Raw genomic sequence first — 18,959 nt, 5'->3', positions numbered from 1 at the left:
TAATGGGAAGGAGAAATTATAACATATTTCGACAGAGAAAATGCTTTAAGCCAGGGGTGTCCAACTCATTTCAGTTCAGAATCAGAATCAGAATCAAAACCAGAATCAGTTTTATTGGCCAGGTATGCTTGAACACACAAGGAATTTGACTTGGTAAACTGTGCTCTCTTTGTACAAGGCATAAGAATAAGACATACACATAAAAAAAATATATATATAATAACAATAACATCAGCTATAAACACAAAAGAACAACAAATAGGCATGACTAATATGTACAGACTCAAATAATATGATAATAGTGCAGTGGTGAGTAGCAGAGGTAGTTTTTACATTAAAAAAATAGTAGTTAAATAATAAAATAAATAAAAATATATGTGAATTCTACTTGGAGAATTGTTACATTGTATATTTACATGTTTATTTCCAGAGAGTATTGATCTGACAGGTATGACACTGTTATGGATTAGTGTTCATCAGAGTGACAGCCAGGGGGAAGAAACTGTTCTTATGGTGGGTTATTTTGGCACACAGTGATCTGTAGCGCCTGCCAGAGGGGACACAGGGGCCACATACAGCCCAAGTTGATCTAAAGTGGGCCGGACCAGTAAAGTCATTTGGAGGACGTAATAGGCCCCCCCCCCTTAACCAATCAGGACAGAGGATTGGAGATTAGCTATGATTGGTCCGTCATAAAGGGAATGAGGGGAATAATAACATTGCTTGATACAAAGGCATTGGAAAACGCAGAGATTTCGCAATAGTCTCAAATTACTCCACTCAAACCCAGCAGAAAAAAAGGTAACGTTTTTTACACCATTCCTACCAACTGCAGCTTTAATGTACTATCTCTCTACAAAAACAGCTGTTGTATTTTTTGCCATGATGAGTGAATGGGCTGAATATTTTACTCTTTAAGCCATGAAACCTGCTGCGAACACACCAAGCACACAGGTTTCCCATTCACCTGCCTCACAGAGTGACATTTTTACTGCAAAAGAACAGAGATTATAATAATGAACAAGGTAAAGTTGACTATTTTGGACCCCTCAGCTCCAGCATGAACTGTCTGCTTGCTGGACAGTGTTGTATGCAGGGGTGTAGTGCTAGTGTTAGTAGTTAGTGGATCATGTTATAGTGCTCTAAAAAGTCTTTATGAATATCAACCAGATTATGCAAACAGCAAGTAATCTATTTTCTCACTCTGAGAAAAAAGTCCCGGAGCACCGTTCAGAGCGCTCCGTCAGCACTTTGATCTTATGTGACTCTCAGAGGACAAATTTGAAATAGTAGTCAAATTGCAGTTAATGTCTTCTCTGTAATTTTTTCACTTTGCAAAGTCGTTCCGCGGGCTGGATTGGAACCTCTGGCGGGCCGGTTTTGGCCCGCTGGCCGCATGTTTGACACCCCTGGCCTAGCCAATATATACCCACACCTCTGGCAGCTCACATGCATAAAAGTCCCATATTTAATGGGAAGGAGAAAGAATAAAATATTTCAACAGAGAAAATACTTCAAGCCAAAACACCACATTGCAACCATACATAGTATTATCCTGCAACCGACATTGCACTTTTACTTCAGTCTGTGATTCTCACTTTACATTAACTTACTTTTAAAACAAAAAAAAATATTATGCACACAGAAAAGAAAAAAACTATATTTAAAGGACAAATGGACATGATGATCATAAAGTGATGAAGGCAATTCACCTCATTTTAAAATGCAGTCCATCAGGCATATGTCCGAGGTAGACTGCGACTAGGTGGATATGTAGTCTACTACTGATAGTGCATCTTTATTGAGCTCAAAATGAATCTACTAATTCTTGTTTTAAGGATTGTGTGTAATGACTTACTAAATACACAAGGTGGTGGTGTCGCTTTTGTCGGGACGCTACTATAGCTTCCTGATAGTTTTTTATTTTTACTCATTTCTCATTTAATGCGGTTGTTACATGGCTGATCAAACAGTTTAATCAGTACTTTTTCAAAATATGAAACATGTGGAGCAGACACCAATAGTGATACTATGTTGTGAATAAATTCATAAACCTGGCATGGCTCAAGTCCTTACACATTAAACGCCTATACAAAAACTGTAGTATGCGGTGACTAAAGCTTGCAAGTCTGCAACTTGGGAGTACATTAAAAAAAAGGAAACTAAAAACCTACAAATCTACAATCATCTATATCAGGGGTGTCAAACTTGCGGCCCGCGGGCAAAAACCAGCCCGCCAGAGGTTCCAATCCGGCCTGCTGAACGACTTTGCAAAGTGAAAAAATTACAGAGAAGACATTAACTGCCAATTTTTCACTTAAAGTAACTACTATTTCAAATTTGTCCTCTGGGGGTCGCATAAAATCATAGAACTGATGGAGTGCCCTGAACGGTGCTCTGGGACTTTTTTTCTCAAAGTGAGAAAATAGATTATTTGCTGTTTGCATAATCCAGTTGAGATAGTCAGGGAATTTTAGCCCATATTTGGCAAATCTGGGAATAAATTCCCTCCAAAATTTTTCTTTAACAATGTGTTCATAAAAGTCTCTAATAACACATATTAAAAGATTTAATCTCAACTCCTGTAGCAAAATCCGTGACAGCTGTAGTTTGGGTACCTGGAACCTCTTCTCCAGACTCTACATCATCATGAATAGGGTTCTTGCATGCACTGCCATTACAACTTCTGCATGCTGAGATACACTTCACACCATTCTTGTTGCAGCTGCATGGTTACTGTAGTCCCCATCACAAATACAGCTTGTGAATTGGATGAGCTCCTTTTAGAGCCACTGGATCTAGTGTTTGAAGTGGCTCATAACTGTGAACCCCCTTCCATTCATCCATTGTCTCTGCATCCAGGCCAGGATTTGGAGGTTGGCATGGAGGCTTTACAGCTGCAAGTAACAAGTTACACCAGTTGGGGTATACTAGGCAGAGATACAAGATTACAAAAACTGCTCCCTAAGTGACAAGAATGGGGTCGACATCTGTAGTGCTTCTGGCTCTCTCTGTACAATTATTGAAGGAACTGATGATCAGATGATGACGACGTTGAGGTAGATTTAAAAATTGAGGACCTATCAGTTACAACAGGGGATGAAAGTGAAATACAGAGTGCTGGTTAGGTGGTCACCATTGAGGCTGGGATAAAAGCTCTATCTGCAGAGTTACTCAGTGTGTTGGAGCCAATATAGAAATGAAAATTTCATTCTATGGGTTTGATTAAAGTCATCTCTCCAGCATCACCCTCTGCAGATGATCAGACAACAGCAACCTTCAAGGGGGTCAAGTTGAAGTCCCAACCAATTACAGAGTACCAAGAACTCACAACAACAGTGAGCTCATCCATCTCTTCTCTCCAAACCAGGACTGGATGCTTCTTCCGAGCATGTCTTTGGTCATGTCTTTCTTCCACCTTTTATCCAACTTTTCTCCACATTTAATCCACCTTTCTTCCGCCTTTTATCCACCCTTGATCCCCCTATCTTCCACCTTTGATCCGGCTATGTTCCACCTTTAATCCACCTTTGTACCTCCTTGTTCCTCTTTGTACCTCCTTGGAAAGAAAAAAGAATGCATAGCTGAGTTGCACGGACATGTATAAGCACAGACACGCCCGCATAAGTGCATAAAATACAGATACCCATGAAAATACATAAGCATACATATATACATCTACACGGGTACATACATGGACATACATGTCAAAATATACACCAATAATACAAAATTGATTAAATACAGTTGGAGAAGAGGCTGCTGTGCACAAACTTTTGCAGAGTCAACATAATGTCAGGAGAAGATGAATAAAATGTTATAGCACGCAATATCTTACTGTTAATGATGCAATACACAGCTATATGAATACAGAAATAGTCACACACTTTTATTTATCTTATTTATTTATTTATTTATTTATTGTATTAATCTGATCTTGTTAACGCTTCCTTATTTTTAACTTTTCTTTCCACTATACTTATTTTATTAATTTTGCTGTATTGATTTGATTTTTTAGGTATTTTATTTATAATCATCCCTTTTTTAATTTTTACCATTGCTGTTGTTTTCTGTCTCTCTGTTATTCTGTGAAGAATGTATGTTTTTATGTATGAAAAGGTGCTATATAAATAAAGTTGAGTTGAGTGGTTTGACTGATTAAAATTTGTGTGCGTCACCCATTTCTTCCTCAAATTTGTCCCTCACACCGATTGGCGTGTCTGGATGTACACGCCCCCTCCTTCTTTCACAGTTCTGGATTCTGATTGGACGCGTCAAACGTCAGTAACAGGTGTTTCAGCCCCGCCTTCTTTCACAGTTCTGGATTCTGATTGGACGCGTCAAACGTCAGTAACAGGTGCTTCAGCCCCTCCTCTCTTAGCTCTGCTTCCCTCAGGTTGTTCGTCAGTCAGTCAACCTGTGAGGAGAGTTTTTACAATGGCGTGGCAGTGGCAGGGAGCCTCCGCTCTCTGCCCCAGTCCAGCATCAGAAAACCACTTGTAAACATCCATTAGAAGGTTCTCTGCAAAATGCAAAAAGTAATTTAGTGGACAGTAGAATGAAAACGTTAGGGGACAGTGTAAATTACCGCTGAGATCCTGCTCTACTAACTGTTTGAAAGTACAGGATTTTCCCTGGGAGTGCTTTGCCATGTCGTTATTGTGTGTCAGAGGTAAGTCTGAGTTTTATTTTAATTCGTCTTACCGGTTAAATTGACACTTAAAGTCACTTTAAACTTCATTTCTTTGAATTTGATTTAAAAGTGTGCTTACAGGGCTTACAGAGTTTTGGGTCGAGGCGTCACTAATGGGCTGTTACTTGTAGCCATTTGTCATGTCGTGATTTAATGTTTTATAAAATCACAGAAACTTCAGTATGGTTAACATTAACACAAATTGAATAATTAATATGAGAATATTTTCCAACTTCAATATTACATTCTGTTTCATTAAAACCAGAGCCTTCTATTGTCTTTTGTACCAGCTGTTTTAGCTGAACACAACCAACACTAACCTCTGATGGAGCTACATTCATTTTTAATCATCACAAAATCACTGTAGCAAAACTGTCAATTATCCTAGTTCAGAATGAAGATATTTGAAGCTTGAAACAAAATATTCAAGCATATTTAAAGATATTTGTATAGTTTAAATACTCTTGATTTAAAAAACATTATAAAACTAGGAAAAGGTCTTATTAACAAAGGTTATACTATCTCTCTGAATGTTTATACCCAAACTATATTCATATTCATATTCATGTCCATAGAATCCCAGGAACTGTGAAAACTTTTCATATGTGCAATATCTTAAACCCAAATACCTTTTCTCCCGACCTGACTGTATATATTCGACATTTGTTTTATATTATTGCTTTATCTATATTGTCTTTTATACATATTCTACCTGTTGTTGTACAACATGCACCTTCAGGAACAGCACTTCTAATTTCATTGTACACCTGACAATGACAAATAAAGGCTATTCTATTCTATTCTAAACTATGTAGTTCTCTGTAGACACAATTCTGGGCCTAAACAATACTGAATCAATCATACATAGAAACAAGTGCAAACATCTTCTGCAGCTGCAAAGAGCAATATGATTTTCTCTAATGACAAAATTGATACCACCAATCAATTTAATCCAGGGATGCCAAGAGGAAATTCAGTACATGAATATATCATGCAACAAGCTCAAAACAGAGCTTTAGGCCTCCTGAATTTTGAACAGACATCCATAATGGAAAAAAACAGACTTTTATTTTCTAAAGCACTTAACATAGTACTTTCATCATTATGTCTAGAATATGTTGAAACCAAATAAGTCATTCAAAGGATTGTGAGAGCTGTGTATGCTGATTTTTAAAATGCACTACAATGGTCCTTTTAAGGAGGAACAGTAGTTTGAAACATGAATCTACTAAAAGCATAATTTTCAAGGCAACCCTCTAAATAATAAGAATTTAAGACAGTGTTTTTATAAGTTTTACCCTTCTTTATGGCAGTTAAAGCATGTTTGATCAAGTCTCATCGAGCATTTGGGGTCAAATGGAAACTCGATGTGGTTGGACGTCTTGACATCAAAGTGGACAATGCTTCTCAACATTATCTGCAGTTTGCATGCCCTTTTATTGGTCTAAAGTCAGGGATCTTGGCAACCAATCACCTCTCCTGAAGCTTCATGATCTGCCAGGATCTGTAGGTTTTGTCATTTCCTACTTGACTATGACTGGTAAATGTGATGGCCGCAAGTCAGACCTTGTGTAACAAATAGAAAGCACTCTCCTTTAATACTCCACACAAATCTTAAATCCAATCCAGAAATATAGCACTGGGCAGATTATTTAGACTGCGTGCTGTTTTGTCTTATTATTCCCATTTCAGTGTTTCGGCAGTTGTTGCTGTTGGTGTGTGTGGTTTTCCTAAGCCTTTTGTGACTGACTGGTGTGGATGAGAAACTTGTTGAACTATTAGATTTTAAAATGAAATTTGCAATGACAACACTGTTAGGACGGGTATCTCGACAGACACAGCTGGCTCTGTGCAAATATAGAGATTCTGTTCCCAACCTTTGTTGATATGTGTTTACACACCCAAGCAAACACCTTCTGTCATGATCTGAAGCTGCTGTGATGCCTTGGCAAATGTTATCCAAGTCAATGTTGAAGAATGATGTCATAGCCAGCATCTGACATACTGATATGTAGAGCAGGGATTCTTTTAATTGAAGTAGCATCAACTCATCTGAAAAGTGCACACACGTGAGTTCTGCCTTGGGGCTCCAGGGTTACTTTAAAAAGCGCTAAATTCGATTTTAAAAGTGTGCAGTGACCTTGTGCCTGCTGCTGGTTAATTAAGTTAGCTCGCCAGGTGGCTTAAAATGGGATGTAATGAAGTCTGCCAGGTATTTACAAGTAAGAAGAAGCAAACTGCCCCCAGTATCCCTTTAAAAACAGAGCTCTTGTGACACAAATTTAGGTTTGTTGAGGTTAGTGAACATGTTGAGTGTTGTCTGACTTACAGTGGAATTGTCAGTTTGTTTAACATGCACAAGCAGCATAAGGTTGATTTGAGATGTCTATGTTGGTTTTTATCAGCAGGGGTTTTCAAACATTGCCATTTAGGGCTAAAGCATAGCAATATTGATATAGTAGATTATTATTGTCCTGGCTTTTGTGATAAAATTATTGGATTGCTAGCACCAAATGTCAACAATTTCTTCGAAAAATAATCTGGCTTTCTAGACAGATTACCATTTGAATTTGACTCAACATCATTGTGTCACTACTTCCTGTCTTTTCATGTTGGGGCTAACTACATTAATTTTGCATTTTATCTTTTAGTTGTATTCCTTAATTTATCAGATATGTCATGTTGTGCAGTTGTATTGCAATATTATCAATTATCTAAGATCTGCTGTTTCTATCCTGAGCAATGTATTGGTTATCATACTGTGTTGTGTCATGAGTTACTCTGCTGTTCCCAACCGTCCTTCCTTTGTGCTGCTCTGATTGAATAATGCAAGCTGATGATGTGTTAGCTTCTTCCCACAGTCCAAAAACATGCTCACTAGGGTGATTGGTCACTCTAAATTGCCCGTAGGTGTGAGTGTGTGCGTGAAGGGTTGTCTGTCTTTCCGTGTTTGCCCTGTGATAGGTTGGCGACCTGTCCAGGGTGTACCCATAGACTGTATAAAATATGGACGTAGTATCCGTGACGTCACCTATCTGTTCCTGAGAGCTGTTTTAAAGCCAATCGACGGCTGCAGCCATATTGGAAATGCGGAACTCAACTCAGGCAGAGTGTGACGTAGTGTGAGCCTCCTAGCCAACAGCTATGTGTTCCTGACCGGGAGTCACGTCAGTCATGTCCTTATTTGGGCAAAAACTCAAAATCTCAATATCCTCTGAACCGTTGCGTTAGAAAAAAATTCACTCCCCGTACAGTGTGTGCCATTAGATAGATTAGCTTCGTAGAGCCAAGCCGTTTTTTGAACAAGGCTGTAAACATGTTTATTAATGCTGCAAAGATCGTCTTTTTTCCCATTCATGTCTATGTGGTTTCCGGTGTTTCTGCAGCCAGCCTCAAGCAGATTCTCGATGTATTGCAGTTTATAGCACTTCCTCATGGGCTTCATCGTTTGAGACTGGAGGTTGCCACTTGGGTGGACCCTGCCTTCTGCCCAATGTCAGCTGGGATAGGTTCCAGCCAGGGGTGCATCTCACTCGGCTGAAAGTGAAGCTTCCAGCAAAGCATCTGCCCCCTGGTGGCTGGCTGCAGTATAGGTCAAAAACTCTGTCTCCCCCATTCATTTAAATGGGGCTGCAGTCAAACTTAAAAAAATAAATACACGTGGTACGAATGTTTCTCACATCCGTATGCTGTGGTGATATGTAGTTATTATTTGACTGTTTTGTGTTCAAGGCCTCTTTTTTCTGAAAATTTTATTTTTCATTGGTTATTAGAGTTTAAAAAACGGGGTTTTACTTCCGGGACAGCTGCCGTAGAGGGAAACTCCATAGGATCTCATGACGCTACGCTGTAGGGCGGAGCTCATTACCATGGCAACACAGAAATTACCATGGCAACACAGAAATTCTGTGGCTTCGCATACTCTGGCTGCACAATGGCTGCGCCATGGAGCGGGGTTTGGTGATTTTCCCATCTTGCATCAAGAATGGCACCAATGGGGTGCTGGTGCCCTAGCGGTCTAAGCGTCCCACATACAGAGGCTATAGTCCTTGTCGCAGAGACCGTGGGTTCGATTCCAGCCTTGACCATTTACTGTATGTCCTCCCCCACTCTCTGCTCCCCACATTTCCTGTCTCTCTTCAACTGTTCTATCCATTACAGGCAAAAATGCCCCAAAAATATAACTTTAAAAAAAAAAAAAAAAAAAAAAAAAGAATGGCACCAATATCCAACACTTTTAGAACATTGAACCTTTAATGATTTGCCTCTTTGTGAGCCTCAAATGTTCTGAAAATCTAGAGTTATTGGATGAAATAGGATGCTTTGCACTTCCCATAATTGATCACTGTTATAGATAGTGAGTCTAAGCTAGAAGGCGTTATGTAGCTCACAGATAAGAGGAAAAGGTGCTCAGACTATAGCGGTTTAATTAGTTGTTGTGACTCATTCCCTGATAGCTCAACTTGATAATGTTGTTTATTTATTGCTAGTCCAGATGCCTCATCTCCATGGTGATGTCTTTACACAACAGATAAGTGGTCGCCCTTACAAGCCAACATGTGTGGGAGACTCCCGCTGTGGATCAGGGCAGGGCTGAGTGGACACATGTCTCACATGGACCCCATGATTTAGCAGTATTTGAGGTGTGAATGATGTTAAAGGCACGTGATTGCATAAGTGACAGAAATCGTGCTGTTTGTCCTGTGAGTAGAGAGAAGTAGTATGGGACAGAGTTCTTATTGTTAAAAAAATAGATATGAGGGTATGAGAACTTTTGTGGTAAAGGTTAATCATGGTTTAAAGAGTTATGGCAATATGTAGTTTGATGTCCATCAGTGTATCCACATTTTAATTGCAGGAGCTTGACCAAACATGGTGAGAGTGCCAAACACAAGAAATTCTGGGACAAGTGTGCAGCAAAGAAAGATTCAGAATCATGTTTCATTGTTATAGCTGATTGGTCAGGCTCATAGACCGTATGATAATGGACATAGCATCTGTGACGTCATCCATCTGTTCCTGAGGTTTACAGTATATTATAGGGTTTTAAATTGAAGTATGATTAATAAAAAAGACTGTGCGTGAATGGTCGGTTGCCATTTGGTCCAAACCGAAGAAAAAGCAGAGCTAGCATTAGCTCCAACCTGGCTTTCAGTCCCTTGCTATGTACAACATTGCATTCCTTGCAAGCCCTTCATTTTTTTTATTTTATAATCATGCTGTACTAAATCAGTTCTTCCTCTCTCAAATTCATAGACTCTATAATCAGTACGTAGATGTATCCTCAGTGACATAACCCATTGGTTTCTGGAACAGAGTTTTGAAGCTGATTGTCGGTGGACACCATGTTGGAAAAGCTGACTTGACCTAACTTTTGGTCAACCTAATTTCAGGCGAAGGGGTGGAGTTGGAGTGGCCTTCTTACTAGCAGCTACAGTGTGCCCGCCTGGCAGTCAAGTAATTAGAGCCATGCCTTTAATTACACCGAACTTGTAACCTTAATATCTTCAAAGCGTTTGTAAGCGAGTTGTAAGCCCCCCCTCCCGTACCGTCTGTGGGGTGGGAGAGATTCTTTCATAATGTTCTGGACTTCACTCTTATACTAGTTGTATTAATGGTAATCAAACAACTCTGGGTGGCCTTTTTTGAACTGGGGGGTTATTAGATGAGTACTTTCATCAACTGGAGCATTTAGATTTCTTAAAAGCAGTTGGGTTACTTGATGTAAATAATTTCCAGGTGGCTCATACTTAATCAAAGTTTATATTGGATGTATTGTGTTGATATCTGGCTATAAACAAATGCACCAAATCCAAATATTTGAGATGCAGAAATAGCTTCTTAATCACTTTTTGTTACATATTTACTTCTTTGAAATCTATCAAATGACATATTGATCACTCAGCAGTGATTCAAACAGAGAATCAACACAGCTGCTTGAGATTAAATTGTTTGGTGGATTGGCCCAGTGCTCCCTACGTCTGTCCCAGGGTTTTATTGCCACCTGAACAGGGTCCACCCAGGATTTTGAGGTCGCCCTCTGAATCTTTTGTTTACACACAGTACAATTAGCTTCCACAGTGGTGAAGCAGTCCTTTTGTTTGGCACACTGCTCTAATTTGAGTGCTCCAACCTTGAGCTACTTCATTCTAGGCTTCCACACAGTGAACTCACAGCCTGTTTATTTTATGTTGGCTCTGTCCAACCAAACTGAGCAGGTGAGGTGATTTTACTTTAAATACATTTAATACAGACTGATAAACTGAAGCCCAGCAAGAGGAACAGGGATAAAATGCAGGCAGAGTGGTTGAGTGTTGTGAGTAGTGAGTAGTGGAATTATGAGGGAAAGAGGCAGAGAGAGCGCTTAGAGATTGTGGGAGTAATCCCCTGGCCATCTGTTGCTCTCTCCCTCTTGCACTGGCCCCTCCTGATCAGATACAGAAGCCAGCACAAAGACTGCAAAAGCAGCAAGCTCTGATGTCACTTCCTGTTCCTCTTTTCCAATGGACTTTCCAGTGGTGATGTCAGTCTGTTATGGCACATCCACACTTATCCTTCATTTCTTTAAAGACCCTGAAAGTTGCTTTAGTTGAGATAAATAATGAATTCTCTAATGAAAATTGTACTTCCTGTTATGTGAAAACTGCCGTCATTGATTATTGATAATTCTGAAAAAATATTTGATTTTTGATTTTTGTTTATATTTATTTATTTTTCATTGTATTACTATCTATATTGTTTTTTTCTGGGGGGTTTTCCTGGGCCAAAAAAGTAACCAGGATTTAACAGTTGTGATTGATAATTTTTCACCCTATCACATTAGCCAAATAAATGCTCTCATTGTGACATAAAATCCTGTTTTATTATTCACACAAGTGTTGCATCACTTGTTGCAAACATTAAACATTAAAAAAAATAAATAAATAAAATAAAACCAAAAACTAGCGATTTAAAATAAAGAATTATAATTTCTAGTTTCCTTGATTTATACAAACATCAATGAGGAAAAAGTCTCCAAAATATTCGCTCACTAAGAATATGATGTTCCCAAAGCCAGGGATGTTGATGTAATGTTACATGTGAGAATAAAAATAGTGATGTCAGAACAAAAATGGACATGGATTTCAATTTTTTCATGCCTGAGCTGTGACAGAGGGTATAAGATTACTGTTCCTGAGGGTTTACTCAATGGTTTTATATAAGAACAGATTGTGTATCTAGAGATTAGATAACGATCATCAGTTTTTCAGAGACGGTGAACATGAGTAAAGAGTAAAGGTAAAAAAGTAATGGAGAGAATGAAAAATTAGCAACTTTTGTAAAGAGTAATAATGTTTTCTCAATGAGAAAACTGGATGCCTTATCCATGACATATTGACCCAAAGCTGCCCAACAAAACAAACAGGTTGTATTTTTAGCAAGCCTCACATGATGTGTTGCTGCTCCATAGACAACAGGATTGACGACTGCTGTTGTGTTTGTGTGATTCAGCAGTCACGAGTCCTCCACTTGTGGCTCTGATGTCTGCATATAAATGAGCTTGTCAAGCTTCAATAACATGAGGTCCTGTCCATGTTTTTAGATGTGTGTATTTAATGCTTTGTTTCTCCTACCATGATTGTTTTTGGTTTACTTGCCCACCTCCTGAAAAATGACCTACAAACATCAATGAGTGCCCTAGAATTAACTGCACAAAGCATGCATGCACGTTCAGAAGTAGGTGCTGTGAAAAGGCAAAGGGAAAATAAAACAGTAGCGTATTGGGTAAACGTGTAACCAGCCTAGCCATATATGGAGCTAAATAACATTTAAGAACCCAGGACAGAAAATGATAAGCATCAGTTTCCTTCATTATGCCCCCCAGGTTTACTGCCTCCTGCTCCGTGCTCCACAGCCCTAAAATAACATCATATAAATTAGCACAGACGGCCACTGTGCCAGCTCGTTCGCTCCAGTGACAAATATTCACAAAGCCATTGTGGAAAGCCATAAAATCTTTCTCTCCACATTCCCACTGCTCCCTTTCCGCTTCACAGTGAGGTATGTGCAACACAGGAAACACTTCGGAAGACTTTTCGGCCTTTTGTGATAAGAGAGTTCTTTTTTCCTCCATTGTTATCCTTTCAAACAACTCCCGAAGCAGAGTTGACCTCCTAAATATTTGTGAATCATTGTGACTAAAATTCTGCTATGAGGGAATCCCTGTTGTGTATTGTGATTCAGAATCATAGAGATGTTGAAGACAGAAATTGAAACAAATAAATACTTTTTTTTTCCTCCCAGCAATTAATGTCCAGAGAGAGAACACAGAGGATTTTGCATGGAAATATGAAAGCGTCATTTGTGCCTCTATCATCCCATCCTCTCCATCTGCCAGCTCAGGCTGCAGAGGTTTAGTAGGTTACATGCTTGAACACATAACCCTGCCACAGCAATCACAATTAATCCCCTGCAAAGCGCTTCACAATCCCATAAAGGTTATTGTATAGATGCATCAAGGGGCTAAAGATGGGAGGTCTAAATATACATCTAAACATATTGGCAAACATTTTTCATCCTTTAATATATTCTCACGTCTGACATTTTACTTTATCTATTTTCATCTTATCACCATCTGCATTGATATGCTTTCACTTTCGTTTCATGTGGGGTTTGTTGTGTTTTGTGATAAAGTTCAGGCCAATGCCTCTCATTATTCTATTTATAAATTCTGATAATATGTGGAAGGCAATATTGCTCTACGTCTTTAAAATGTAAAGGCTTTCACTCGATCTACTTTAAACTAATATCACTAACACTCCATGTGTTTGTAGTCTCTAAAATATTCGCTCACTAAGAATATGATGTTCCCAAAGCCAAGGAGGTTGATGTAACGTTACATGTGAGAATAAAAATAGTGATGTCAGAACAAAAATGGACATGGATTTCAATTTTTCATGCCTGAGCTGTGACAGAGGGTATAAGATTACTGTTCCTGAGGGTTTACTCAATGGTTTTATATAAGAACAGATTGTGTATTTAGAGATTAGATAACGATCATCAGTTTTTCAGAGACGGTGAACATGAGTAAAGAGTAAAGGTAAAAAAGTAATGGAGAGAATGAAAAATTAGCAACTTTTGTAAAGAGTAACAATGTTTTCTCAATGAGAAAACTGGATGCCTTATCCATGACATATTGACCCAAAGCTGCCCAACAAAACAAACAGGTTGTATTTTGAGCAAGCCTCACATGATGTGTTGCTGCTCCATAGACAACAGGATTGACGACTGCTGTTGTGTTTGTGTGATTCAGCAGTCACGAGTCCTCCACTTTTGGCTCTGATGTCTGCATATACATGAGCTTGTCAAGCTTCAATAACATGAGGTCCTGTCCATGTTTTTAGATGTGTGTATTTAATGCTTTGTTTCTCCTACCATGATTGTTTTTGGTTTACTTGCCCACCTCCTGAAAAATGACCTTTGATTGACTGTTAGCCGATTCTTAATAAACTTGAATTAAGTGATATTATTCTAATCATTTACTTAATTCTGTTTTGCAGTGAAAAAAGCCAAGCTCCAAGGACCTCCAGGTGAGTGCTGTTTCTACTTTTTTTGATCCCTCACTGTTTTCGTTCTACACTCTTCCTTTGTCCATAAGTTTCCCGTCTTTAAAAAAAACATCACATTGTGTCACATTCTCCATTGGATTTGGAGAACAAGTATCAGGAGTTTGGAGTACATTTCATGTGGTCTGTGTATTTTTATAGCATAATGTGCAACTCTTTCACTCAGGGACAAGCTTTAAGAAAAGTTACCTAGGAATCCCCAGTTATGATGGGTTTGAACCATAGACTGTAAAAAATATGGACGTAGTATCCGTGACATCACCCATCTGTTCCTGAGAGCTGTTTTGAAGCAAATCGACGGCAGCAGCCATATTGGTAATGCGGAACTCAACTAGGCAGAGTGTGACGTAGTGTGAGTCTCTTAGCCAATGGCTGTGTGTTCCCGACCGGGAGTCACGTCAGTCATGTCCTTATTTGGGCAAAACTCATAATCTTAATATCTTCTTAACCATCACATTAGAAAAAAATTCACCCCCCATACAGTGTGTGCCATTAGAGAGATTAGCGTTGTAGGGCCAAGCCGTTTTCTGAACCAGGCTGTAAACATGTTTATTAATGCTGCAAAGATCGTCTTTTTCCCATTCATATCTATGTGGTTTCCGGTGTTTCTGCAGCCAGCCTCAAGCGGATTTTCGATGTATTGCAGTTTATATCACTTCCGCATTAGCTTCATCATTTGAGACCGGAGTTTGCCGCTTGGTTTGAACCAATCAGAATCAAGCATCTTACACAGTAGGAAGATCAGTAAGAATGCTGGGTAATAACTTGCCTTATTGGTATGCACTGACACCTCAAAGAAGCGTCTGTGGGGTGACAGATGTTCTGCATCATTTGACTGACTGGTTCCTCTCGCAGTCCAAGCAGGTTTAAGTTGATTGGCAAATCTCATTGTACATGCCCCTGTGTGTGTGTGTGTGTGTGTGTGTGTGTGTGTGTGTGTGTGTGTGTGTGTGTGTGTGTGTGTGTGTGTGTGTTTGTGTTTGTGTGAGTGTGTGTGTGTGTGTTTGTGAGTCATGGTAAATAGTTGTCTGTTTCCATCAGCCCTGTGATTACCTGACGACCTGTTCAGGGTGCACCTCACCTCTCATTCGGTGCCAGCTGGTTTTGGCTCCAGCCTGCTGCTGCCCTCTAAGGTTAAACAGAACAGCTAATGAATGCATGTTTGGAAATATTTGTTATGCACCCATCTTCTCATGAAGCTTAATCAATCAGTCAAATTCTGTCAAGTCACTGAAGGCATGGTATGACTTTGCATTATGTAATCCAATGTCCTTCTATCCCAGGCCCTGCACAGGTGAGCTTAGATCATTGGCTGCTTAGCCTAAATCCCCTGGGTCTCCACCTAAGCAAATCCTCTAGCGTTTAGCCTCACGCCTTTCTTTAAGCCATGCGACATTTTTAACAAGAGCAGGCAGCGTGGAGAGAAAGTCACCACAGTGTCAGATCAGGTAGTGACTTTTACTCTCTGTGACAGTGCCTGAACGGCCCAGTGTCAGATGAGGATAATTGCTGAAGTTATTATCCAGCAGGTCTTTACATTTGTTCAGCTGTTGTCCTCTTTCCCTTGGGGGAAACACTTTTTTAAATACATCTGTATTGTGTCACAAGTAATCCATTGTGCTGAGATATTAGTTTTAGATTGTTGTCTTTAGGTGCTGCCTTTTCTGTTTGTCGGTGCCTTCCTCCCTCCTGCACATGTGACACCTGCCCTAGAGCAAACATCTCGGATTATTCAGTTCAGCCTGTCATCTCCCTGAGGCAAATTGTAAACATTGTTTTCCAGCTGAAAGGGAGAGAAGGATTTTCCAAACAAAATCCTGAATGAGATTTAGGAAACCAAACTTAGTGTTCACAGTGCTGTTGATTTTTGTAAATACAGCTAGAAGTTTTGCATATGCTACAGCAGGGTAGACATGAGAGAGAAGTTGTTTTTGTGCTTTTCTTATTTCAGCATTGAGTAGAGGTCAAATTTCAGACATAGTTTAAGACCTGCAGACTTCCTTTGGTAATGTATCAGTGTTGTCTGCTTCTTGTTGTTCATTATACCTCTCACACTCACAACACGGTTCAGTGCAACATATTAATTATTCCATTAATTCTATTAGTATTAGTGTTGTTGTTATTATTATTATCAGTAGTATTATTATTATTTTTAAATGTTATTATTATTATTATTATTATTATTATTATTATTATTATTATTATTATATTGACTATTTTCTGTGAATTTACTTGTTTATAGAGTAAAATGGTTTTACAGGCCTTTAAGTAGCAACTTGCTTAATCGGGTCTTTCAAGGAAGTACAACAAGCCAACTTTCATTTTTAGAACATTACCCATGTGCACAACACCTCAGGCAACCTCAGATTAAGTTAAGTGCCTCTGTTCAAAGCAAATAAAAGCAACCACCTTCTTCTTGTTAGGATTAGATTGCTCAAATTACATTATATTTTAGGGGTGGGAAATTACATCACCTTTTCATTGTTGTTAAAATTTAGACAGGAACAGTTGTAGATTTGGGTGTAAGGAAATACTGATGTGTTTGGGAAATAATATCTGGTACTTTCTCTTCGTAGGGGTGTGTGATTTATTGAAAGAGTCCTCAGAGTTTACATAAGGCTGGTCTGGGATGTGTGTTTGCACTGTGCTTTCACCACACCTTCAGGTGGATACTTGTACGTCTTACTCAGTAATTACCAACTTTAAAGTTGTTTGTGGAGAATGCTTTACAAGGAAAGGATGTGACACTGGATGTGACTGGCTGAATGCTTCAGTACATGGGCTTCATGAAGGCTTAGTCCACACGTTTTGTGACTAGTTATGTAAGAAGTTGTTTTTTTCTTTATAAAAACAACCTTCCAGAAGATAGATACAAGTATGATCTTGCACATTATGTTCATTCCAGAGTTTTCTGTCCTGTCGAATCCTTCAGTGAGATTGTCCCAGCAATGGAAGGGAAGCCCTGCGAAAGGTTTATATTTTCTGTTGCATGCAATATTGATGAGTGGTCTGAATTTGAAATGCCAGCCTTCCAGCTGTGTGCATTTTCCTCACTAATTTATTGAATTACTCGTCATCGGTCAATAATGGATGAATACACTTGACTGTGGGATCAGGGGTGAGTGGGTGGCACACAGGCAGGAACTGAAAGTTCTGTCACAAATCATGGACAGGACAAGAAGCCGGCACTGTCTCAGAATTCACCTCAGCTGATCCCTCCTTTTTACAACAAACTGACTGCTGTGCTTGTTATGCTTTCACTCTGTCACTTTGTGTGTGGGGTTGATGTCACTGTGTTTGCATAGTGTGTGTACACAATAGAAATAGAACGACTGTGTTAAAAGTGATGTGTGTGTTAATGAATTTCAGGTTGTTACGTCCAGTTTTCCTTAGATTTAGAAGGATTATACAAAGCTAACTTTTCACATTGCTAGCTTGGATTGATTTTTGGCATAAGTGGTGTAACCTTGTTTGTATGAGCTGACTATGACAACGAAATGGTGGTTTTGTAAGTGGCAGGTACAGTATAGCTCAGCTCATAAGATAAGATAATGCTTCACGGGGACGTTTACAGTGTCACAGCAGCTGGGTGGATAGTGCAAACAATAAAGAGCATATAAAATAGTAATTATTGAAATGATAAGTAATTAGGGTTGCAAAGGGGTGGATAATTTCCGGTAAATTTCCATGGGAAGTTACGCTGGAGAATTTTGGAAATATTCCAAATTGGAAGATTTCCATGGGAATTTGGGGAATTTTTGGAAATTAACTGGGAATTAACTGGGAATTGAGGGTAATTTGGAAAGGTATCATATCGAAGCATAAATATTTTTTTTGTTATAAGCAGACATCCATCCAAAATAATACAATTAAAACTGATTTATTTGTAAGTAGATCTTCATCAAGTGTTAAATATTTTATTGAACAATCAATTTTTTCATTGAAGAACAAAAACATGAATGTTGAGTTAAATATTACTCATCCAACCCATTCAAAAATTAACAACAATGCAACCCCAACAAAGTCCCATTCAAAATGTTAAATGAAAAGAGCCCCTCTCCCTCCAACAAAGCCCCATTCAACATGCATATAAAAAAGCATCTGCAACTGTACTTGCATGAAATCTGGTTGTTTTAGTCAGGATTATGCTAAAATATATTTTCAACAGCAATATATTTAAGCTCCCTATTAAGAGCCAACCTTCAATTTAGTAAATTCCTGTTTTATTCCCATTTATTCCCATGGAAAGTTTCCAACTTTGAAAATTCCCAGAATTTTGCAACCCTATTAGTAATTGAAAAGTGAATTAGTTTAGAAAAATGTGTTCAGATCTAATAAGTGCTAGGTTTTGAGAGTAATTTCAATTTGTCAAGTTTTAAGTTTCCATCATCGAAAAGATGTTAAATGTTTTCTTAATCACAAATTTTTCTCACACAAGAATCTGGGCAAATCATTAAACACAAAAAAGTTGTTTTAAAGTGTGAAAAAATCTTAATACCCTGCCATCGACTTAAAGGTATACACCAAATTTGAGTAGAGAACACTTTCTTCAATTTTCATATCCTAATCCTGTGGCACTCACAATCCAAGGACCAGTTTGCAGTTCTGGGCCATGTTTTGTTTGAGGGTTGGGGAGATTAGTGCTTAGGTTTTTTTTGAGG

The 18,959-nt window shown here is 38.8% G+C and overlaps 1 protein-coding gene across 1 annotated transcript in view; it reads left to right on the top strand.

The window, feature by feature from the left end:
* The first annotated feature begins 4,397 nt into the window (after window positions 1-4,397).
* Window positions 4,398-18,959, top strand: part of LOC117830756 (protein unc-13 homolog B-like) — a 79,885-nt gene continuing 65,323 nt past the window's right edge. Inside the window, exons 1-2 of the mRNA XM_034709024.1 lie at window positions 4,398-4,672; window positions 14,233-14,262. Of these exons, the coding sequence (XP_034564915.1) occupies window positions 4,651-4,672; window positions 14,233-14,262 (52 nt within the window). The 5' untranslated portion in view covers window positions 4,398-4,650. The remainder of the gene's footprint in view (window positions 4,673-14,232; window positions 14,263-18,959) is intronic.

This window comes from Notolabrus celidotus, chromosome 19 (genome assembly GCF_009762535.1).
Source record: "Notolabrus celidotus isolate fNotCel1 chromosome 19, fNotCel1.pri, whole genome shotgun sequence".
Lineage (NCBI taxonomy): Eukaryota > Metazoa > Chordata > Actinopteri > Labriformes > Labridae > Notolabrus > Notolabrus celidotus.
The sequence above is the reverse complement of the archived record's forward strand: the minus strand, read 5'-3'. Positions and strand labels throughout refer to the sequence as shown.